Source organism: Solanum stenotomum, chromosome 12 (assembly GCF_019186545.1).
Source record: "Solanum stenotomum isolate F172 chromosome 12, ASM1918654v1, whole genome shotgun sequence".
NCBI lineage: Eukaryota > Viridiplantae > Streptophyta > Magnoliopsida > Solanales > Solanaceae > Solanum > Solanum stenotomum.
Window position 1 is genome coordinate 43,938,088 of NC_064293.1, and position 23,941 is coordinate 43,962,028.

Below are 23,941 nucleotides of genomic sequence, written 5' to 3' on the forward strand. Positions count from 1 at the left end.
TGTGTTTGCTTGAGATGTGGACAGAAAATCCGCGATTAATTGAATCCCACAACAGGCATAATGCGTGGGAAAAAACTTGTAGCATATGCATATTGATTAAATGGTTGAACTCCTTGAAAAAAAAACTTACCTACATTCTTCCATAACGATTTGACTGCGAAATCACTTTCTTTTACGTATAAATTAAGGAAAAGAATATAGAAAACAAATAAAGTTACTCATTTGACATGATATCTCTTCCACTCAAATTTCTAATGTAACTAGCTAGCTCCTTGTGCATGCCATGATTTTAGGAAAACTATTAGGCGTTAAAAAAAAGTATATAAATAAAAATAAAGAAAAGGGAGATATTAGTAAAAATTTACCTTTTTTGACAGGGAGGTAAAAGAAGCAAGGTCACGTGAAAATTCTCGAAAGTAACCAAAGAGTCTAGCTGTTTATCAATATCCAAAAGCCTATAAATGAGAGAGATCTCTGACTTAATTTTTTTTTTTTTTTACCTTAAAAGGGTTTTCTTTTATGGATATAGTTTAAGGTTACTAAAATGGGAAAATGATTTTACCCCATTTAGAATTATTAAGGGAACTCTTGGATTCCCCACGCGTCAGTAAATCATACGCGACGGCGCTATTAAAAATAGTACCACTTATCAACTTAAAATATATTTACCAAAACAATAAACTATAATTAAATAAAAAAACACATACATTTTAAGTTGTTCCCAAAAACCAAAAGCTAGCTTATAAAAGGCTCCTTCCTGATTATGATGTTTCTCACACTCTTTAGAAGACTTTGATTTCATTTCTAAAGCCCTCAACAATTAATCCAAGTAAGTTTTTTTTCTTCTTCTTCTTCTTTAGTTTTTAAAGATCTAATAGATATTGTAATTGATCTCTTCATTAATTCATTATAGATCCAAGTAAAACCCTAGATGGGAAGGGGAAAGATAGTGATCCGAAGGATCGATAACTCAACGAACAGGCAAGTTACTTTCTCAAAGAGAAGGAATGGATTGTTGAAGAAAGCTAAGGAGCTCGCGATTCTTTGCGATGCTGAAGTTGGATTGATTATTTTCTCTAGTACTGGAAAGCTCTATGAGTTTTCTAACACCAGGTATTTATAATATTTACAAGTTTTTTTCTACTAGTAATAATTTGTAGATGTGTTATATTGGAAAGTATTAGCTAGGCAATAATGTCATGAGTCTGTTTTAATTTTGACTTTTCTTGGTCATTGTAATTTGATGAATATAGCTAATAATCAGATATTTGCTCAGCATTTTTATTTTTGTTGATAAATCACTAAACAAAAGAAGTAAAGTAAAGAAAAGTAACCATTGCGTGAGAATATTTAGTATATACAGTATCGACTCTTGGACTGTTTCATAGCATCGAGCATTTAAGAATTATAATATGAAGATCCTACCTTTATTTTGTTTTAATTGACTGTTTTTGGTTATGATATATATACCATGAGATAATAATTAAGTTCTACAGAAAGAATATTAGAGCTTATTATATAATCATACCATGAATTCTACAAGGGAGTTTTGCTCCAAGGGCTATGGATCGGAGCGAGGGTCGAAGCGAGCGAGTTGGACGTTTGTGAGGGTATACGTGTGCGAACATGCTATTCATGAAAGTCTTACCTATAGAGTAAGTAGGGCCGGACTGGGACTGCTTTAAAGGAGAGTTAAACAATACACATATTAGAACTCTTCGAGACATGATCTTATGTGATTTAATTAATTAAGTCGTTCATAAGCAGAATTAACACTAGTCGTCGTATACTGATTAATATATATAATTGAATGATGCTGATTTGTTTCTTTCAATTGCTTCTAGGATATTACAGCGTAATACCCTTCCCTCTTCTTCCTTAATTACATTTTATCTTTATGCTAATTGTTAAAAATAAAAAAAATCTAGCATGAAAAGTACATAAGAGTTCAACAGAATTTAGTAATTTTGATCCAAATTCGTGTAATTATGTTGAGGAATTCACGGACTATTATACATATTTAATTAAAATGTTCATAAATTTTAAATTCTAAATCCGCCTCTAAATTTTACCCGGGTCTCTTTTAGAAAGGCAGATATAGTAGGTTGGACACACTGGTTTGTGGGTCATGATGATATTATCCAAACTAAAATAGTAATGTTGGGGTAAAATGAATGCATATCATTTATTGTACCAAGCACAATATGAAGTTTATTATGCATAAATTGCTATAGTTTTATGTATCATATGAGGTCGGATATTGCTATCATTGTGTGAAAATTATCAAGATATTCTCATAATCACAATAGTGATATATCATTGAAAAGAAGTAGTAATAATGGTATAAGACACCATCTTTTTACCTTATTTTATAACAATAATAAAACGAGCAATAGACTTGCTTAAACAACGAAAGTATATTTCATGAAGCTAGCTAGTTGAATAACTTTTGTATATAAATAATGATGACAAGTCAAAGTCTGACTGATGGAGAGTGATTTGAGTTTGAGTTTAATATATATAAAAAAATGTATTGCTCATTTTTAATGGAATTTGAGTTTATTGCTTTAGCATGGTGCAGGTAGAGTAGAGAGGCTATACACTTCAAAAAAATTCCAAATTGTCAACAAATTTTACTAAATATTGAAGTTGGTTAGTATTCTACTAACAAATTACCAACATATTTCTAACTGAATTATATTTTAAAACTTAACAACGAAATTCTAACAGATTACCAACCAAAGTCTTACTAACTAAGTATTTTAGTTGGTAACTACGGCGGAAAAAAATGGCGCCAAATTTAGCAACATTCTATCAATGGATTACCAACTAAAATATTACTAACGCACACCTTTTGTTGGTAATATTATCAACGAAGTATATATCGGTTGGTAAATATGACAAAAAAATTGTTTATATGATTATTTATTAACATATTATCAATTAATTACTAACCAAGCATTTACCAACGGTAAGATTGTGTTGCTAAATTTACCAACCAAATATAAATGTGTTGGTAAATTAGTAACGAAATGTAATTTGTTGGTAAACTTGCCAACCAATATCCAATTAGTTGGAAATTTTGCTGACGAATAAAGATTGTAGTTAGTAAATTACTAACATCGTTAAAATAGTTGGTAATATGCCAACCGATCATTAATCCATTGGTAAAATTTACCAACATATTAATTATTAGTTGGTAATATTACATATGAATGTTTAGTTGAATAGTAACTATTACCAACTGTGATAAAATTTATTGGTAAATTATTAATTACTAACTTATATTTGAATAGTTGATAAATTTACCAATTGAAGTTAAATTTTTTGGTAAATCAGCGTCTAGTGTTGAGACTTTCATATTCAGTTTGTGTCGTTAGGCGTTTTAGCTTTTAAATTTTAGCCAAAACATGACTTTGGTCAATATTTTTGATAAACGTGCTAAGATTAGAACTTTGTCAGTGTGATTAGCTTCGAAAGGTCATTTTTTATCTAACAGGAAGGTTGGTTCAAGTTTTGAGGCTTCTGCTTTTTGTTTGTGCCGTTAGGTGTTTTAAATCTTATGTTTTGGTCAAAATTTGACTTAGGTCAATATTTTTGTGAACGTGCTCAGATGAGAATTCCATCAGCTTAATTAACTCTAAAGGTCATTTTTTATCTAATAGGTTGGTTGGTTCGGATTTTGAGGCTTTCATTTTTAGTGTGTGCCGTTAGGTGTTTTAACTTATAAATTTTGGCCAAAATTTAACTTCGGTCAATATATTTGATAAAGGTGCTTAGATGAGAATTTTGTCAGTGCAGTTAGATGCGGAAAGTCATTTTTGATGTAATAAGATAGAGGGTTCGGGTTTTGAGGCTTCCGTTTTTAGTTTGTGTCGTTAGGCATTTTAACTTTTAAGTTTTGGCAAGAATTTCACTTTAGTTAATATTTTTGGTAATCGTGCTCGAATTGAAATTTTGTCACCGCGGTTAGCCATATAAGTTCAGTTTTGGTCTCATAGGATGGTTGGTTCGGGTTTTGAGACGTTTATTTTCAGTTTGTGTTGTTAAGCGTTTTAACTTTTGGCTAAAATTTGAATCAAGTCAATTTTTTTGGGAAACATGCTCAAATTTGAATTTCATCAGTGCGATTAGCTCTGGAATGTCATTTTTCGTCTAATAGGATGGCTGGTTTGGATTTTGTTAGGTGTTTTAACTTTTAACTTTTGGCCAAAATACGACTTTGCTTAACATTTTTTGTAAACGTGCTCTGATGAGAATTTCGTCAGCACGATTAGCTTCGGAAGGTCATTTTTATATCTAATAGGATGGTTGGTTCAGGTTTTGAGGCTTCCATTTTCAGTTTGTGCTGCAATATTTTTGGTAAGCGTGCTCAAATTAAATTTTTTCATAAAATTGATATGTGTCATATTGAGATTAATTTAACTTGTTATCATAGATTTTGCATTGTTTCATTCAAATATGATTTATAAAATTGATTTTAATATTTTTGGATTTATATTCGTGTTCTTAGATTTTTAAATGCAATAAATTAATAAATATTTTACTATTGAATAATCATTCAGTTAATAATATTTTGAACATATTGTCAATCAATTACTAATCTAACATTGAACATGAATGATATATTACCAACAAACTAACAATCAATTAGTAAATTTATTAGAAAAACAAATAATCATACTAACATATTTAAAATTTATTACCAACAAGGGTTGTGATGGAGTGGTAAGTACTCCTTCATCCTTAACCAAGAGGTCTTGGGAAACCAAAAATAAAGTATTTAAAATTTATTGGTAAATTACCAACATAAATTTTCTGCTACTAAAATTGCCAACACATTACCAATGTATCTGGAAAAGTTTATTATCAGACATTTGTTGCTATAATTACCAACGTATTACCAACGAAATCTATTGCTATAATTACCAACGGAATCGAATAATGAAAAAAAAAATTTACTAACGAATTGAAAAGGTTAGGAAAGGTACTAACGATATACTAACCAAAAACTAGTTGGTGAATTTACTAACGGAAATTTCAGGGTCGTGTTTCAAAATTTTGTAACAACATCTTTGGGTGTTTACCAACTGATTTTTGGTTGGTAAGTTTATCAATAAATTAAAATCAGTTGGTAATAGGTACCGACGAGCCTTTTAACAACGGATTAATATAAGTTGATATTTGATTGGTAACTCAATTTGCCAACCAATTTGATTAATTTACCAACGAATTTTTTAATTGGTAATTGGGGTTCTTTTTGTAGCTAAATGCAAAGATATGTAGTACAACTTAATATAAAGTTGCCAAAATAAATCTTGGCATATCTTTATATGACATTAATACTCAAAAACGATTGATTATTAATGAACTTATTAGAACTATTGTTTAGTAGGGACTAAAGAAAATTTTACTGACTCGTCGACTAAAGGACTCTCAAGATCCCACTGATACAATTTTGAAACAAACATTAATTTTGATAATGTCTCGAAAAGTTTATATATACAACTAGTAGGTTTAAGTTGAAGCTATACCTAGTGACTATTTGATTATGCCTTGGATAACTATACCAACTACCAATTAAGTGTAAGATTATAGTGTAGTTAGTGAAAGGCGGCCCTCGGAGCAATGATAAAGTTTTCTTTGTGTGGCATATAAGTTACAGAAGCAATTATTAATATTTGCATAAGAATAAATTTTCTACATCACACTTCTAAAAATGTGATTCTCCTTCAGACCCTATATAAATACAAAATGCTTCATGCATCAACTATATAGGGTAGTTAGTGAGAGCAACAAATAAAGAAGTGTTGTACAACTTGTAGCAAAATATTTGGAGAAAAGTCGAAGTTTTCTATCATATTATATGTAAGAAATTAAATATAATTTATTTGATCCATCTTTTAAATTTTTCAAAGATGAATTTTCAAATATTGCAATTACTTTTTGTCTTGTTCTATATTTGTAACATATGGCCTCCATATTTAAGAGAGATACTAGAAGCTGCTTCCCTCTTTGCCATAGGATGGCATGATCTGTTATAGTACTATCGTAATTTGCTTTGAATTTTTTTTCATGATCTACTTTGTCTTTTAAGTTCTAAAACTTCACCATCTTTGAATTTTTTTTCATTGATTGTAGGACATGTTTGATGAGGATCATTCTTCCTCATATTGAGAGAACTTTTGCTTTGTCATGATCTATTAAGTACCTTATTGTCATCCATGCTATCAAAGTATACAATTCATTTCCTTCACTTCACTATATAAATAGGACAACATAGGTAGACAAATTAATTCTAAAAAATTGCCCATGAAACTAGTGACTTTAATTTTCTCATTCTGTTGATCCTAGATGGAGCAAACCTTTGGAGTTCGGAACCAAAAGGGCCACAAAATTTTTCGAGAATTCCAAAAGGGCAACTAAATTATTTATCAAACTAAAAGGGTAACTAATTTTAATGACGTTTAAATCAGGGTTTCCACCGCAAGGCGCAGAAACCCATGCCCCTTACAAGGCTTTGACAACTTTTAGCCTTACAAGGCGCAAAAAAAAATCATTTTCTGAATTGTGTAAAAATTTGGCAATCAAATTCCATTTTTGCATATGAATTTAAACTAAAAATTCGAAAAAAAAAGTAAAACAAAAAACAAAAAAAGTCTCAAGTATACAGTGTTGTTTTCACCTGTCACAAGTCAAGCCTCTTGCACCTTGTTTCATTATATTTTCTGAATCAAATCAACACTGTAATTTCGCGTGACATATTTTTACAATGTTGAATTAAATCAACACTGTAAAAGTTTCACGCGATATATGTTTCAACGAAAAAATAAAATAAAATACTTCAATTAGTAGTAAAAAATTATTAGATAAAGTGAATAAAAATAATTTAATAAATACTATATTAAAATTACAAATAAATAATTTTTTTAAAAAATAATTAAAAAGCATAAACTAAAAATTTGAAAAGTATTCCCACGCCCATACTTTTTTTTTTCGAATTTTTAGTATAAATTCATATGCTAAAATGGAATTCGATTTGCAAATTTTTACTCAATTCAGAAAATAATTTTTTATTTTTTTAAAAAAAAAACAGCCTGCAAAACGCAGATGGGCTTGCTCCTTGTAAAGCTAAAAGTTGTCACAACCTTACAAGGCTAAAAACTGTCATAGCCTTGTAAGGCGCATGGGTTTCTGGCGGCCCTTTTGATTTGATAAATAATTTAGTTGCCCTTTTGAAATTTTCGAAAAATTTTGTTGTCCTTTTGGATCCGGACTCCAAACCTTTGGAATAGTAATGAAAAAGCTCACTACTCAATTTTTATACAAAAAATTCTCATTATTCTTACTATTTTGATGCATATATAACAAGGTCTCATGGATTTATTATTCCCATCAATAAAAAATACTATTTCATTTGCATATCTTAAATAATTAGTTTGAGGACCTCTTGAGTTTATGGTGAAAACTGTGAAATCATGGCATTGACATAGAAATTTAAGCATTTGCTCCTAAAATACAGAGGGAAGGAGAGAGGGAATCCTCTTATTTCAAACCCTAACTACTAATAACGAAAAATCATGAGATAACCAATTTTTTAATAATAGTAATTCATAAGCATGAAGTAAACAAGATGATCATCACAGAGTATATAATATACTCTATAATGATATAACAAAATAATTTATCCTCTTCGCTTTTGCATTATCTTTGGTACAATCTTCATGTATGATGTTTTGCTTTATTTTCTCCCAACTTTCAACAGCCATAAAAATTACATATGCAATTTGTTAGTATAAAATATTAAATTACAATGATAGTGTAAAAAAATTTATAACAATAATAAATTAACCATTTAATATTAACGTATATAATAAATTTTGAAGAAATAGCTGACTTTGGGAGTGCATATATATGACAGCATGAAATCAGTTATTGAACGATACACCAAAACGAAGGACGATTGTCAGCAATTGCACAATCCAGTGTCAGAACTCAAGGTAATATTCAATCAACAAATAATCGTCTGAATTGACTGTTTTCATTTATTTTTAGCCGGAATGAATACATAAATTATTTCATTTGTACTATTCTACGTACCTTCATATTCCTATAGCTTGTAATCATAAATGTATACATAGGCAATAGCAACAACATGAATTCTCAGGTAAATAGCTTGGTATATATTCTTGTAATGAATCTCTGGTAAATAACTTTGGAAGCATAAATTTAATTTGAACCTTAAAATTATAATTTGAATTACTGCAATATAATATTGGCCAAATTCAGGCGTTTTTACACAATTGTGCAGGTTATTTGAAATGTAAAATCCTGCAAACTAAAATCTAGAAAAGAAAGTATACTATTTATTATTCAAAATCTGTATATAGCCTGAGTAAATTGTGCTTGCTATAGCTGTGGCAGAGGGAGGCAGAGATCTTGCGGCAACAACTACAGGATCTGCAAGGGAATCAACGGTAATGTTTACTCGTTAAAACATGCTTTTACTTTACAATAGCATCAAAACAGGCTTACGAACCAATTCATACATCAGGATTTTCAAGGCAATAGCATCTTATTTTTGGTCTGTACTTGAACAAATATATATACCAGATAAATTTATGGACTCATGGAATTCAATGTTTGCACATGAGTTTAACAAATTGCACTGACTATTATTATTCAATAGGCAATTATTGGGAGAGGAGGTAAGTGGTTTGGGCTTAAAAGAACTAACAGATCTGGAGAATCAACTGGAAATGAGCTTAAAGGGAATCCGTATGAAAAAGGTCAGCAATCAATCCGATGATACTATCAACTAATTAGTCTTTGGAACTAAACATTTTCTGACTTTATAGGAGCAAATATTGAAGGATGAAATTCAAGAGCTAACTCGAAAGGTACTGTAGCAGCATTCATCATGTGATATGATTAGGTCAATCTGAGAACTCGTGATCATATTCCTATTGAATGTATGCAGGGGAGCATAATACATCAAGAAAATTTGGAACTCTACAAGAAGGTAAATCTCATTCGACAAGAAAATGAAGAATTGTATAAAAAGTTAGCAGTACTTGAATTTAAGTAAGAGTTTCCTTGCATAATTTACATAGTTAAAGCTAATACTGCAAAAAAGATAACTTTATCCTTTCAGGCTTATGGTACAAGAGATGCTCATGCAGTGAATGGATACATCAACTATATATATCCGTATCGCTTTACAGTGAGTAGAGAAGTTCAGGCCCCCATCCATCTGCAGCTAAGCCAGCCTGAGACACAAAATTTTGAGATGCAAGTAGGAACATCTGATTCAAGGTACGTAAGACGTCAATTATAGTTTAAGTTTTGTGCACTAATAATGTAATAGATTTTTATAGGACTTTTGCTACTGTAAACCTCTGTTTAATTAAGAGAGTTGGCGTTAAAAATATATTAACAAGCTGGATTTTATCTAGTCACAGAGATTCAGAACTTTCTCAAACAAGTTCCCAGCAATTCTCTGAATGAATTGCAAAATTCAGCAATCATAAGCCGGTTTAGACCTGAGTGTTGAGCCTGACTTTCCAATTAATTGTCCAGTAACTCGATCCAAAACTAGGGACCTTAACAACTAGCATGGTTACAAACCATTCATTTCCTACAAGACAATTATTGATATTTTGACCTTTTTACAGGTAGGTGTCAATGATGGCAGTAAGGATCAATGACTTAACAACCTAAACTACAGGGCAGCAGAAGAGGAGAAATAACTAAAAGAAGGATTGCAGTGTTTCTATATATATCTATATATATATACTAGTTTTCAATTTCAAAAATATATGTTATAGTAAATAGTATTGCTTATTTAAGCGAAGATTTGAATAATAAGATTAGCAAAAAATAATACTCCCTCCATTTCAAAAAGAGCTATCTAGTTTGACTTAACACGGAGTTTAAGAAAATAAAGATGACTTTTGAAAAAATTTATTAGTTAAATGCAATTATGTATACATTTATTTCAATTTGATGAGGTTCAATCATGTAATCAGTCTTATCTCACTAATATTACCTTATTGATAATATTTGTTTTGTATTTTTCTTGTCATCTAACCAGATGTGCTTTGCATATGTATTTTACGTTAAATTGTTTAGATGTCATATGAACATGTGAAGAGAACAACTACATTTTAAAATTAGATTATTTTCCTCAAGTACTCGAGATTATGGAATGTACCCTCTTAGTATAGAACGACTTACTTCATCAGAATAGTGGTACTTCATATTCCGCTAAACTTCGAACTCACTCAACGGCAATATATTACGCAAAAAAAAATGCAAGAAGAATAGTAGAAGATTAGAAAATATTGTGGTTGGAAAATGAGAGGAAGTCCCTCTATTTATAGTAACAATGTCTTATCTGAAAAATCATGATCTTTCCGAGAAGTCACAACACTTTGAAAAAGTCACAACCTAATGAAAAAGTCACAATTCTTTGGAAAAGTCACAACTCTTTGAAAAAGTCACAACTCATCGAAAAATCACAACCCTTTGAAAAAAGTCGCAACTTATTGGAAAAGTCACAACTCATCGAAAAGGTCACAACCTAAGTTAGGGATATTATAGTAATTTAACATTCAAATTAGGAGTTCATGCTTTTAAGATTTTATATATATATATATATATATATTAGTGTGGAGATACAAAGGCATCTCATAAAATGATGTACTATCTTATTCATAATGCTAGCATACATTATCTGTGCTGCCAATGTAATTCAAACAGATGATATTGCACATAACGAGAGCAGAGGCATCATAAGCCCAAAGGCGGAAACATAATTTTAATTTATGGGTTCGAAATCACAATTTTCTATACAAATAAAGTCCTATATTTGCATAATGAGAATAAGAAAATTGCGCGTGGCGGAGCATATGATCACAACTAATAAAATCAGTTGACCTAAACAAGTGGTGTGACTATGTACACGCTGACATATATAATAATTATAATTTAGATTTTATGTACTCTCATTTCTGTATTAATTTTTTAGTTTCTTGAAATGGTATTTCTTACACGTATATAAAGAAACAATAAAATAAGCCAAATGGATTAGTTTAGACAAAAAAATTGAAGTAGTCAACATAACTTGGAAAACCATAGAGATTATAAAACGTGTAACGAAAAGTCCTCTAAACTTTAATATAGTTGAGAATATTTTTCATTTCGTATCAGGGGTTTCTTGCTTTTGTTTTCTTCCTTTAGACTAGTCATTTTTCATTACATCGCCACATTTTATAAATTTCACTACTGGTTATCTTTAGCTAGTATATGCCAATGTCTTATAAATTTTCGTAGTTCTTCAAAAAATTTAATACATTAATTTCTATTGAACACTGAACTGGCTTTGTGATTACAGCCAAATAGTTGAGATAATATGATGTCTCCACACTTGATCAATTTTTTCGGATTTGTATCTGAGAATAAAAAAAAGACAAGAAGGGTTTCTCTCTTGAGATTAGCTACTATCCATCGAGATAATAATTGAGCCCAAAATAAATACGGCATATCAAGTAAAAAATCAAAAATAATTAGCTGCAGTATTTTTAATCCGTCAAAGAACTCTCATTTTTTACCTTTCTCTTAGTATTGTTGAGGAATTGAAGATTATGTTTCCAAATTAAAGACGACTTTCTAAACTTAAAATATAAAGAATTTGATATCAATTAGTACGAAAATTAAGGACCTTCTTTCTCCAAAGTTCTGAAACTTTCTTGGAGTGAGCTAGTTCAATGAAGTTTTTCCATCTCAACCAAGAAATTATGTTCTTAACAAAAGATTAAAAAAATAAAAGAGAGGAAAACACTTTTTTTTACTGAAAATTCAGGTAACGAACCGACTGAGCTACTAAGATTCTTCGAGGAAAACACATTGGGTTCAAAGTTTACTGACTTTCACTCTCAAGGAAAACACACTGGGTTCAAAGTTTGCTGACTTTCACTCTCAATTAAGCAAAAAAAAGAAGAAATTAAACTAGAAAAGGCATGACTAATGATTAAGAGAAGATATGCAAATCAAAGTTAACTCAAAGCCTGATTTAATTAGGACGATAATAAAACCTAAATATCAAATTATGTACGATGATTGTTGAAGTCTCTGAACTCTTAATTATATTTGACGCCGAGGATACTCATCCGTAAGTCCCCCTTCATCAAAATTTAGCGAATAACTAACAACATCATATTGAAACTTGAGCGACTTCTGCTTCCCGTACATAATATTCTTTTTGCCTTCATTCACCAATTTCTTCAACAACTTCCTCCATAATTTCGCGGGATTCCTGCTACCTCCTCCTCCTCCACTTGTCAACGTGTTTATTCGCGAATACTCTTCGTGCACCGGAATACAAGACGGTGACATACAACCGTACAACCTATGAGGCAGTACCGATCGCCTGTAATTTGAATCGGTTTCCATCGAAAATCGAAAAAATTAACACATGTAGTATTTGCGGAGAGATAATTTGTAGTCTTTCGAATTTTGATTTTGGAAAGATTGTTGGTGATTTCAGTTTCTCCTATAATTTTGATTTGATTTGATTCAAGTGTGTAACGGGTAGATTGGAATATAATAGTAGGTTATACTTGTACTACTTGTAGGCCTCTTTAATTAATTGAGCGCCCACAAGATATTATATTTTCATCGTATTATTAAGCTTATCGTACTTGCTGTCATGACTCATGACTCGTGTAGGGCTGATTTAGTCATTATGTTTAAGATCGCAATCTGTCAGAACAAGATGGTACGATAACAACTTTGTGTTGCCCTCATTCTTTGTAGGTTATTTGATTTATCATCGAGGTTATTTTGGGATTATAATTTTTGAATTTATTTATTTTATTTGTGAAATAAGATAAAATAACATCATAATTTGATGAGATAAGATAAATCCAATAATCCATGATTTTTTCTCCTTTCTACTTAGACAAATCCGAGACTTACATCCAAATAAAAATATTGGATGATTCCATTATGCCGGTTGTATTTCCTTTTTCGTCCATAGTCGTACATGGCGGATGTAAGAACTTATTAATATATTTCTTAATAAATACATCAAATTTGCAAAACACTATTAGTGGATAAAGATAACATCCCGCCTATATCGAGGCCTGAGTGATAGCCTTGGAGTTATGGTTGAACACATCGTTGGGCTTGGTTAACACTAACATTGCGCCTTTACAACAAATTCTAGGACCAGAGTTAAAATCTTGTTAACATTGCGTCTTTACAACGCCTTAAATTTAGAATTCATAAACTCAAAATGATTTTTTCGTCTTTGCTATTAATTATAGATTTTGACATGCCAGTAAACACCAAACACTTATAATTTTATAAGTAAAATGAATTTATAATGAAAATAAATCAAATTAGATGGATGAAATATAAATTTTTAACCTACTCGGAGTAACAAAGAAACTCAAATGGACAAACAGGTAAGGGGATTATTGGATTTGAGCTAGTGATTCTTTAATATTTTCCATTTTTATACGTTGAAGTTAGGTTTGGACATTTAATTAATTCCCACGCATAACAGATTTTGAACTTCTTTAATTCATAGTAGGTTATAGTGGGTAATTTAACATTGACGAGAGGGTGTTTATCCGAACTTGAATCCTTGATAATTAAATTTTTATGTTATATATATTAATTTTAAATTTCTTAAATATAAGATAAGATGTTAGTTTACGGATTTAGATGGTTTAAAATTTACTTTGAAATTGCAAGTTCAAATCTTGAATCCGCTATTTAGCCAAGCCTTTATTGTTTTTCATAGAGAAGACGCACAATAAACTACCTCCAACTAATCAACTAACGTACTACCATCTCTTGATTTATATATTTTCCTAATCCTAAAAAGATAACATATATTCCATTCGTAATCCGCCTGTGTTAATCATTAAGGTGGTTAGCATTAGAAGCCACTTAAGTGATACTATAAAGATTCAATTTGTGATTAAATATTGATTAATGGTTAATTTGTTGCGGACGAAAGGGCTTATTATTATTTATAACCAAAAGTTGGAGCCATTGACCTCTTCAAATTGAATAGCTAGGTAGGAAAGAATATTTTCAGCTTTAGATGATTTTTTGATTATTTGTTTGGATTTATTTAACAAAATACACTACTCACTCTACTATCCAGTTGTCTTTTTTGTCCTCTCATAGTCTCATTAATTAAGTGAGAAATAAGAAAAGATGCTGTATATTTTTCCTATATTATATGCTCTGCCGAATTCAGTCACGGGATTGGCCTTTGTACGATTACCATAAGTGGACTCTAGGAAAAAGTCTTGTAACTGAAATATATTATAGTATATTTCTAATAATACTTGTCCACTATTGATTTTACACAATTCTTAAGAAACTATAAATAGAATGATAATTTTACTACATCACCCTTTGAATATAATAAATATAATGTCTTGAAAAATATAATAGATAAATAACTATAATTAACAATAAAGGTAAATTAGGAATTAAGTGTAAAATTATTCATTGATTTCAGTGGACAAGTATTGTTGGTCATCCCAAAATAGTACAAAAAATAACTATTGTTGAACAGAGGAATTAGTTCTTAGTATATGAGAAGACAAATTAATCGATAAAATGAGGAAATGTCCTTGAGGCAATTTTTTTGGGAAGGCAAGTGTTAGACAAATGTTACAGGCACAAGACAGCCTAGCACTTGTTTAATTTTGAAATGCATGACATTGTAATGATATTTCCGCACCAAAAGTTACTATACTTAAAATCAGGGCAAACAACATAATTTTCACGAATTTAGGATCTAATTGCGTGACTTTTTGTGAGTTTTTAAAAGAGCAACTTTCACATATAGCAAACACAAAATTCATATTTGTATGTTATAGCAAAGTTTGCATAATTGCGCTCCATAGCAAACATAAATATGTATATTTCGCTATACATATACAAAAGAAAGCAATTGTATAATCTGCTTTGGTATACATATACAAAAAGATCAATTGTATAAAGTGAGAGAGGCGAGTGAGCGAGCGAGATCTGGGAGAGTGGCGAGCGAGATCTGGGAGAGAGGCGAGCGAGATCTGGGAGAGGGGAGAGAGGGGAACGAAAATATATGTATATATACAATTTTCTCTCGCTTTATACAAACACAAATGCACTTTATACACTTGCGTTTGTATAAAAAACGAGGGAGGCGAGGGAGAGAACGAGAGTGGCGAGCGAGATTCACCAGGAGAGAGGTGAAATAACAATAGTTTGCTATGAGGTACAATTAAATCAAACTATATTTATAGCATTTAATTTGAATTAATAGTTTGCTATTATATACAATTTTCCCTTTTTAAAATTACCATCCGTGCCAGATTTTGGTCCCCAGATAAATGGTGTAATTTGTTCGTGATACACTATATTCAAGTTGATTCGCATGTATATGTGATACACTGACTCTCTTTCTCGTTTATCTCCCTGTGTATCTATATTTAAGAATATATCTATTATCCTACATACATATATTTAGTATGATTCACATGTATCTGAGATATACTTACTTTCTTGCTCACCTCCCTTCTATCTCGCTCGCCTCTTTCCCTATGTATTTGTATTTTAGAGTGTATTTGGTAGCAAAAATACATGTATCTAGGTTTATCTCATTTGAAATCTGATATAAATTTATTAATTAGTGAGAAAATATGTAATTATTTCAAACTAATAGATAAAATTAATAAATATGATAGGAATATTTGTGTAATTAGGTAGTTTTTCTGAGTAAGCAACATAAATATCACTAGTTTAGGTCCTAATTATTAGTATTCATGATAGTTTCGAATATTACTTTCTATACCACATTTCGTTGGTTGGATACATTTATCTTGACTCGATAGATACATGTATCCGTGGAATTGACAAAGCAAGATACATATTTAATTTAAGGACTTTAACTAAAATGCTTAAATTAAGGAGGAAATCACCCCTTTAACAACGTTTGAGTATATCTAGTCTAACAACTTCTAAAAAAATTAATCGAATTTCTTCCATTTATTTTTGAGCAACAACAAAGTGAACAATTTTTCTTTTCAGAAATTAGAATTTGTTTCTTTGAATATGATATAAAATATAATATATACATGGTTAGAATAACTTTTTAGGTATATATAGTAAATGTCGAACCCCCTTCTGCTACTTCATGTGTCTATTTTTTTTAGATTTTGAATTCCCTTATTGAAATATTAAAAGTGATAATATATGTAATTATTTTAAGGTAGAGGTAAAATTAGTATATAAGGTCTAATAAAGTAGTTTATCCAATTTTTTACATGAAAAGAAGCTAAAATGAAATAAAATTTCAGGCCCAAGTTTGCGCTCTTCGACCACTAAGCCCATGTAAGTTAATAATGGGGCGGGGCAAATAAGTATAAAAAGCCCAAATAATTCCAGATGAAAAAGAGGATCTTATCAGTCTCTCTGTGGGGATGAACAAGATTGCCGCTTCAGTCCCTTTCAAAACCTCCGTCGTCGTGCGACGATGGGACCCACGGATTGTCACCGGCGGGAGTATAGTGACCCAAGAAAAGATAAAATTGTCGAGAATGAAGGTTTCCCCAAATTCCATAACAGGTTAAAGAACCCTAAATCTTGGAGAGCTGCTTTTTGTGGTCAAGAAACTTGTAAGTTGGATAGGGCTTCTATGGCTCCTATTACAGAATACGATCGCTAAGTTACAATATTTTCCACGGAAGATATGCATATCATATGCCCCACAAACAATCGAATTACTGGTCCAATTTTACACTTTAGTGCACAAAAATGAAATTATTTTTAAGAATATAATACTATGCTAATTGCTAAGTTTGAATTGATTATGTAATGAGTAACAATAATGTGCTGTATTCCAGATGTAATAGTATATGATTAAGATTTTAAACAATGTCTTTAGCAGTTAATGGAGTAACTTTTAACACGAGTAAAAAAGAAAAGGATATGGAATATGGTGAGTAAGGTGGCGCCATAATGACCATAAAATTTATCCAAATTTCTACCACCACCCAAACACCATCTTCCAATCCAGACAAAAAACATTCACTATAACTCTTTGAAAGTGTGTGTGTTGAAAGCTTTGAAAGTGTGTGTTGGCTGGTGCAGAAGGTGGACAGCTGCAATGGCTATGGCAATAGCTCTTCGGAGGCTTTCCGCTACAGTTGACAAACCCGTTAAGAGTCTCTACAATGGTGGCTCTATCTATTACATGGTTTGTATTTAATACTTGTTTATTTATAGTAGTACTACGTATTACTTTTCCTTAAGTTATCTTTACTTTGCTTTGTTTGTTGCAGTCATCACTGCCTAATGAAGCTGTATACGACAAAGAAAAATCTGGGGTAGCTGTAAGTTCATGATGAATTGGAATCAATGTGTTCTGTGAAATTATACTTGTGTTTTTTTCATTTCTGACTTGAAATCCTGAACTTTCAGTGGCCAAAGCAACTGAATGCTCCACTAGAGGTTGTTGATCCTGAGATTGCTGACATTATTGAGCATGAGAAAGCACGCCAATGGAAGGTTCTATCTTCTTCTCTTTTTTTTTTCTTTCTTTACCATCTCTCACTTACTCAAATTTTGTTCAATTACTATACTGATTAAAGCATACCGCAAAGGGATTAAGGCTCAGATTGTAGCAAATTAGAACATTTAACTAGTAATACTTGGGAACCTGTGCCAAACATTGATGTTTCAATTTCAATAAACAAGTCTATATGAAACCTCTTGCATGCTTTCTCTGTCGAGTTTGTCTCACGAGGATTATATAGTGCGGTTTACTTAGTTTGTGGGATATTACACTGGAGCAGGGTCAATCATATGTGCACCCAAAGTGTAGTGGTTGCGGGTTCCTTTGTCATAAAAAAATAAACAAGTCTATATGAAATTACTTTTAAATATTTTTAGTATTGGTGATGTCCATGTCAGTTTGCCCACACCTCAATTATTCCACCAAATATTGGCTACCTAGCATCGGTACAGCTAACGGGGTACTCTGCCCCCAAAGGCTTAGACAGATGGGGAAAAATTACCTGGTGTTGTTTGTGTCGGCTGGGATTTGGCTCCTTGTCTGCCATTGTTTTGACTCACTTTATTGTCCTCCTGACTACACCTTTAAGTATGAATGCCTTTCAGATTACTTCGTGGGGAGTTCCAACTTCCAACTGCTGAAATTAATTTAACTTATCAATCTCCTGTTAAGAGCATTGAATGCTTAACTAAAAATTCTTATCAGTAGTGAAAAGGCTAGCTAAGAATTATATAGTATGTCTCATTTCTTTTACTCTTCTTATCACATATAGCATCCATTCTGCTAGTTGTCTTTCTTTTGTTTAAGATGCAAAGAAGCAGTTAGCTATGGAAGTTAAATGTCTTACCAAAGTTCAAAATGCTTTCTTTAGGGGCTCGAACTCATTCCATCAGAAAATTTCACTTCCGTTTCGGTGATGCAAGCAGTTGGATCAGTCATGACTAACAAGTACAGTGAAGGATATCCTGGTGCCAGATACTATGGAGGAAATGAGTACGCAGAATGTTTGCTATTTTTCAACTCCTAATACTTTTGTCATTAACCTGTATTTTCATGTCATATATCAACTTCAGATTTTATTTTAACATTATGAAAGAATGGGTGGCTATCCAGGTACATAGACATGGCAGAAACCTTATGCCAGAAACGTGCTTTGGAAGCATTCAGGTTGGATCCTGCAAAATGGGGAGGTAATAAATTTTGTTCAATTATATTTCATCGCCTAAATAGTGCTAGAAACTAGAAGTTCTTATTTCAATTAACCTTTTTTTATTGCAGTGAATGTGCAGCCTCTATCAGGATCACCCGCTAATTTTCATGTTTACACTGCATTATTAAAACCTCATGAGAGAATCATGGCTCTTGATCTTCCTCATGGTGGACATCTTTCTCATGGATATCAGGTACTTCTATATTTTGTTGTTTCTCGTCGTATATGACTGGTTTCTATTGTTGCAAACTAATACCATTACTTAAAAAAAGTGTGGGCACTTAAGAAGCTTGCACTAGTATTTGTTGTGTAAATACTGTACTCCTTCCAGGGTCCTTTGTAATAGGCAATTAATGTTTTCTGGGCTTCTATGAGGTGCATTTGGTTATACTACTTATGTTCCTCTGCCTTACCATTCTCGTGGATGAGGAATTTCACTCGGACTTTGTCCAACATCCCATAAATTTTATCTGATATGTGAATAAAGGACAGTTTAAACTGAACTGCTGTTAAATGTGGCTGTATGCAATTTCTGTCAGGTTGGTTCATATATTGCATTGATCTTTGTTAGTTAAAATGTTGGTGATGCTTTTCCTCTTTAGAAGACCAAACTTTTCTGCTTTAAAATCACACATGATCTTAAATCTGGAAGTTATTGCTGGTAAAATTTGAGAAAAATGAAGTTAAACACATGTGAACTGGTGCATAGATGAGTCCATGTCCCTATTATGTTCATACATTCCGTACAGATCTGGAGTTAGAGTCAGCTTATTCTTGGAAAACCTTGATTTCTTCTTTCTAGTGCAATTATTGTATGATTTAATTTTAGTTACATTGATACACCATGTCTTATGTTTATTTATCACAGACTGATACAAAGAAGATATCTGCAGTCTCTATATTCTTTGAGACAATGCCATACAGACTCGATGAGAGCACTGGCTATATTGACTATGACCAGGTAGTTTTTTGCTTTCTTATAGTTCTATTCATTTGATCTCTACCCTTCACCCTCTCCTTTTGAATGGTGTACCCCTATAACATATTCAGCATTGTAAATCAAGTTTCCTTTTAAGAGTTTGTTGTCATTCGTCAAAAGTTATGTAGAGGCACAAAGCATAATGAAAACTAGAAGTAACTTAATGTGATATCAGAAGGTCCATCTTGATTCAGCATAATGATGTCCAGATAACTTGTCATTAGTATGAGACAATAAGTTGGAGCTAGCATTGCCTCCATTATTATATTTTTCAGATTATTTTGATGTTTCTTTTACTTCTTATAACTGATTTTTCGTCTGGTTATGTTAGCAAGTGTAAAAGAAACTTGTCAGTCATAAATGTTTATTCAGATAATTAGTACTATTGAAGGCTAATCCACTTTACTGTGTGCTTGTAATGTTAGAATTTTATTAACGGATACCTATTATCTTTAAACATTTCGTGACTCTTATTTTTTCTGCAGCTCGAGAAAAGTGCCACACTCTTTCGGCCAAAATTGATTGTTGCTGGTGCTAGTGCCTACGCACGTCTTTATGACTATGACAGAATCCGAAAGGTTAACTTTACTTTACCATGGTGCAATATTTACTTAATTGTCTATATTAATTTAAGTTGATAACTTGATAAATTTTAGAGAATGCATTTGAACTTGTGCCTTTTTGCATATCTGGCAGGTTTGCAACAAACAGAAAGCTATTTTGTTAGCAGATATGGCACACATTAGTGGATTGGTTGCAGCTGGAGTTATCCCATCACCATTTGATTATGCTGATGTTGTCACTACCACAACCCACAAGTCCCTTCGTGGCCCTCGTGGTGCTATGATTTTTTACAGGAAGGGTGTTAAAGAGGTTAACAAGCAAGGCAAGGAGGTTAGTTAAAGAGCAGACTTCCACTTAAACTGTCACCTCAGCATCACATCTCCTAAAATATTTAACCAGTTTCATATGACCTACTAACTAGTGTCAAAACTAATAGCATAATTATTTCATGCTAATTTTGAAGGTTTTCTACGACTATGAAGACAAAATTAACCAGGCAGTCTTTCCTGGACTTCAAGGTGGTCCCCACAATCACACCATCACTGGCTTGGCAGTTGCCTTGAAACAGGTTTCATATCTTTACTACAACATTTTTGATAGTTCAGTTAATTGTATAGCTACTGGCAAAGTAAAGGATCTTATTACTCATTATTTAGGGATGTGAGAAATCTCTGTGTGCTAGCCGAAGAAATAAGCCTTTTGAGATTTAAGAGCTGAAGGCTTTTGACCTTAGTTCAGCAACTGATTTTGTGAAACAAGCAGAATACAGAGAACTTATTGTCCTGGAATTTCACTAACACCCGCAGATAGCACTTCTGATGTCTTACTAAATTGTTCCTTTTTTGCTCAAAGTGTGAAAAACATATGATTATATGAAGCAGCTTGTCAAGGAATGCAAATTAAAGCTGTAAAAGGTCTAAAAACAAAGATAAATGCCATTTATGTACTACTGTATTCAAAGAGTTTTGAGGTTTTGGAAGAACCGATCTCTCTAACCATGGGAAATTCTTCTTACTCCTTGTTGGCTTCAATACTTTCTGAAATAACTTCACTAAACTCGAAAGGCATTCCATTTTGCTCTTGAGTATTTTTTAGGTAATTATGAAAATTATTGTGATGGTGCTTGTTCTCACTATGCTTCTAATTTACTAAATGCAGGCCACTACTCCAGAATACAGAGCTTACCAAGAGCAAGTGCTCAGCAATTCCTCAAAATTTGCCCAGGTAAGAGTCAATGAAATATGCAGTTCCCAACAAAAGCATATTAGTGAAATCCATAGTTTATTTTTAAAAAAACTATAAATTATGGTTGACTCATTATCTCCATAATATTGCTTTCTTCATTGCTGTTGCATATTTTTCAATCCTGCAGGCTTTAGGGGAGAAGGGCTATGAACTTGTCTCTGGAGGAACCGATAATCACTTGGTTTTGGTGAACATGAAAAACAAGGTAAAGTACGAACTTCTAGGACAAGGGAGAAACCTTCCTCATGAGTTGTCTGTGAGGACTACTAAATTTAACAATTGCTTTTGATGAATTAAAATTTAAGCAATACAGTTATTACAGTGAGCTCTTTCAAAGATCAGCTGAGATATTAGTGCATAAGGTTGCTGCATGTTATACATTGGCATCTGTTATGCTCTATCACGAAAGAAATAATACAATGCAAGTACTGAGCCTGGTCCTTGTACAGGGTATTGATGGTTCCAGGGTTGAAAAAGTCTTGGAAGCTGTACATATTGCAGCCAACAAGAACACTGTTCCTGGAGATGTATCTGCCATGGTCCCTGGTGGCATCAGAATGGGTAAGACCTCTCTCTTTGATATTTTCTTCATTAGTTATTCTTCCTTGTAAACAAACTTGGTAAAACTATTGTTAATCAGGAACTCCTGCACTCACTTCTCGGGGATTTCTTGAGGAAGATTTTGTTAAAGTTGCTGATTTCTTTGATGCTGCTGTGAAGATAGCAGTGAAAGTAAAGGCTGAAACTCAAGGTGTGTAAGATTCCAGCTATACAAGTTCGTGTAGTTAAGTTGACCTGTTACAAGATGCAATTCTTCATATTAAGTATGATATGGTAACCTGGAAAACAAAGTAATAATCTGCAATGACCAATTGAGCTTTACCAATAGTGTAAATATTCTTAACACTATCAATGCATATGAATTAAATCTCATAAAACAATACCTTGTCTATAGATGTCCGACTTGTTAGGTATACATAAGTATGTGTTGTTCCTTTTATTATCACCCTTTTAGTTCTTTACTTAAAGGCTTAGATTTTGTTACCTCAAATGCTTGATCATTTGAATTCGTGTGGTTTTTTAAAACTGCGAACTACTTTCACTGTTACCATAATATCATCTTCTTGTATCAGGGACAAAGTTGAAAGACTTTGTAGCAACACTAGAATCCAGTGCTCCAATCAAGTCTGAAATTGCAAAACTCCGTCATGATGTGGAGGAGTATGCTAAACAGTTCCCTACAATTGGGTTTGAGAAAGAAACCATGAAGTACAAAAACTAAGAGGTACATACACAAGTTACGTCATTGAAATACTTTGTTTCATCACGAACTGTGTCCCTTTGACTATGATGAGCCACAAAGCAATCAAAATTTATGAAAACATTATGGTACTTCAAATCAGATAGCCTGTGATGTGAAAGCATAAGGATAATTTTCTATGCTATGAAATTGGAATATTATCAGCAAATATTCAGCATAATAATATGAATCTCAAAGAAACTTGGACATGTTTGGTTTGCTTGAGTAGTAGTTCATACTTCAGATTAGATTTACTCCTTTATATCCTATTCAAATGTGGTTATTTCCTCGCTCTTCATATTCAATCGTGGCTCATTTGTTTTCTTTTCCCGTTTGTGGTTTGTTCGTGTAACAGGCACCTAATATCCAGCTTCATAAAGGTGAAAGGGGAAGAAAATTCAACCATGGCTTGCTTTCAAGTACATGATCTCATGCTTATATATGTAAAGAAATCCAGCAGATGTTGGTTCCCATGTATGCAGTTTGTATATTAAACACTTACAGTCCAACTGAGGTCCTTTTAAAGCAATAAACTTTTGTTACCTTTCATGAATTTTGTTCATTGATTCTGTTATCTAAAAGCCTACCATATCACTGATACTGCTCAGCAACAAATAAAATATTGCACTATTACTGATCAGGTAGTCAAATAGTTTTCTTGAGCATGATTCTTTAAAGATTTTAGAATCATTTTATTTACAGTAGTTTCTTTATATGTATTCTTTTCAACTAAGAGATCATGTCTGAATTCATACCCAGAGTGGTGATACCATGACTACCATTCGACGAGAGCTTGGACAACTTACAAGTTAGCTTGTGCTTTTCACTATAAAACTCCAGATTGATAATATCAAGTCTCCATACTCTTGATAGATCAAGGCATCAACATATATGATGCCATCTATTGGAACAGACCATCTCTTTTAAACTTCTTAATATCAGAAGGAAATGACCTATAACATCTCACCTTCGAGGAATCTCTCAAAAACTGACCTCATTCTTCTCTCAAGTTTGGGACCTTTAGCATAAAATATCAAGCTTTAACCACTAGGCCAAGCA

At 32.1% G+C, this 23,941-nt stretch overlaps 2 protein-coding genes across 3 annotated transcripts; both read left to right on the top strand.

The window, feature by feature from the left end:
• The first annotated feature begins 737 nt into the window (after positions 1–737).
• Positions 738–10,004, top strand: LOC125848417 (MADS-box transcription factor 23-like). Its single transcript, XM_049528272.1, has 9 exons — positions 738–829; positions 914–1,113; positions 7,922–8,000; positions 8,416–8,477; positions 8,690–8,789; positions 8,859–8,900; positions 8,981–9,022; positions 9,155–9,315; positions 9,675–10,004. Exons 2-9 carry the CDS (start codon positions 932–934, stop codon positions 9,676–9,678), a joined length of 672 nt encoding a protein of 223 aa, XP_049384229.1. The 5' UTR covers positions 738–829; positions 914–931; the 3' UTR covers positions 9,679–10,004.
• A 7,086-nt stretch (positions 10,005–17,090) lies between these two features.
• On the top strand, positions 17,091–23,429 carry LOC125846354 (serine hydroxymethyltransferase, mitochondrial). 2 transcript variants are annotated; one of them, XM_049525754.1, is made up of 16 exons: positions 17,091–17,266; positions 17,352–17,402; positions 17,491–17,577; positions 18,456–18,577; positions 18,698–18,774; positions 18,863–18,987; positions 19,663–19,755; positions 20,259–20,351; positions 20,470–20,667; positions 20,801–20,905; positions 21,496–21,561; positions 21,710–21,787; positions 22,032–22,143; positions 22,223–22,333; positions 22,716–22,878; positions 23,236–23,429. In XM_049525754.1, exons 1-15 carry the CDS (start codon positions 17,177–17,179, stop codon positions 22,862–22,864), a joined length of 1,557 nt encoding a protein of 518 aa, XP_049381711.1. In that variant the 5' UTR covers positions 17,091–17,176; the 3' UTR covers positions 22,865–22,878; positions 23,236–23,429. The 2 variants fall into 2 exon arrangements, with proteins under 2 accessions (XP_049381711.1, XP_049381710.1); XM_049525753.1 differs by having other exon boundaries at positions 22,716–22,867; positions 23,238–23,429.
• Positions 23,430–23,941: the final 512 nt, after the last annotated feature.

What these genes read in the sequence shown, in the direction of transcription:
- LOC125848417 (XM_049528272.1), top strand. Translation starts at nt 932, where the DNA reads ATGGGAAGGGGAAAGATAGTGATCCGAAGGATCGATAACTCAACGAAC. An exon ending in TATGAGTTTTCTAACACCAG is followed by an intron (nt 1,114 to 7,921) that starts GTATTTATAATA and finishes TATATATGACAG; the next exon opens with CATGAAATCAGTTATTGAAC. An exon ending in GATCTGCAAGGGAATCAACG is followed by an intron (nt 8,478 to 8,689) that starts GTAATGTTTACT and finishes ATTATTCAATAG; the next exon opens with GCAATTATTGGGAGAGGAGG.
- LOC125846354 (XM_049525754.1), top strand. Translation starts at nt 17,177, where the DNA reads ATGGCTATGGCAATAGCTCTTCGGAGGCTTTCCGCTACAGTTGACAAA. An exon ending in TGGCAGTTGCCTTGAAACAG is followed by an intron (nt 20,906 to 21,495) that starts GTTTCATATCTT and finishes TACTAAATGCAG; the next exon opens with GCCACTACTCCAGAATACAG. An exon ending in ATTCCTCAAAATTTGCCCAG is followed by an intron (nt 21,562 to 21,709) that starts GTAAGAGTCAAT and finishes TCAATCCTGCAG; the next exon opens with GCTTTAGGGGAGAAGGGCTA.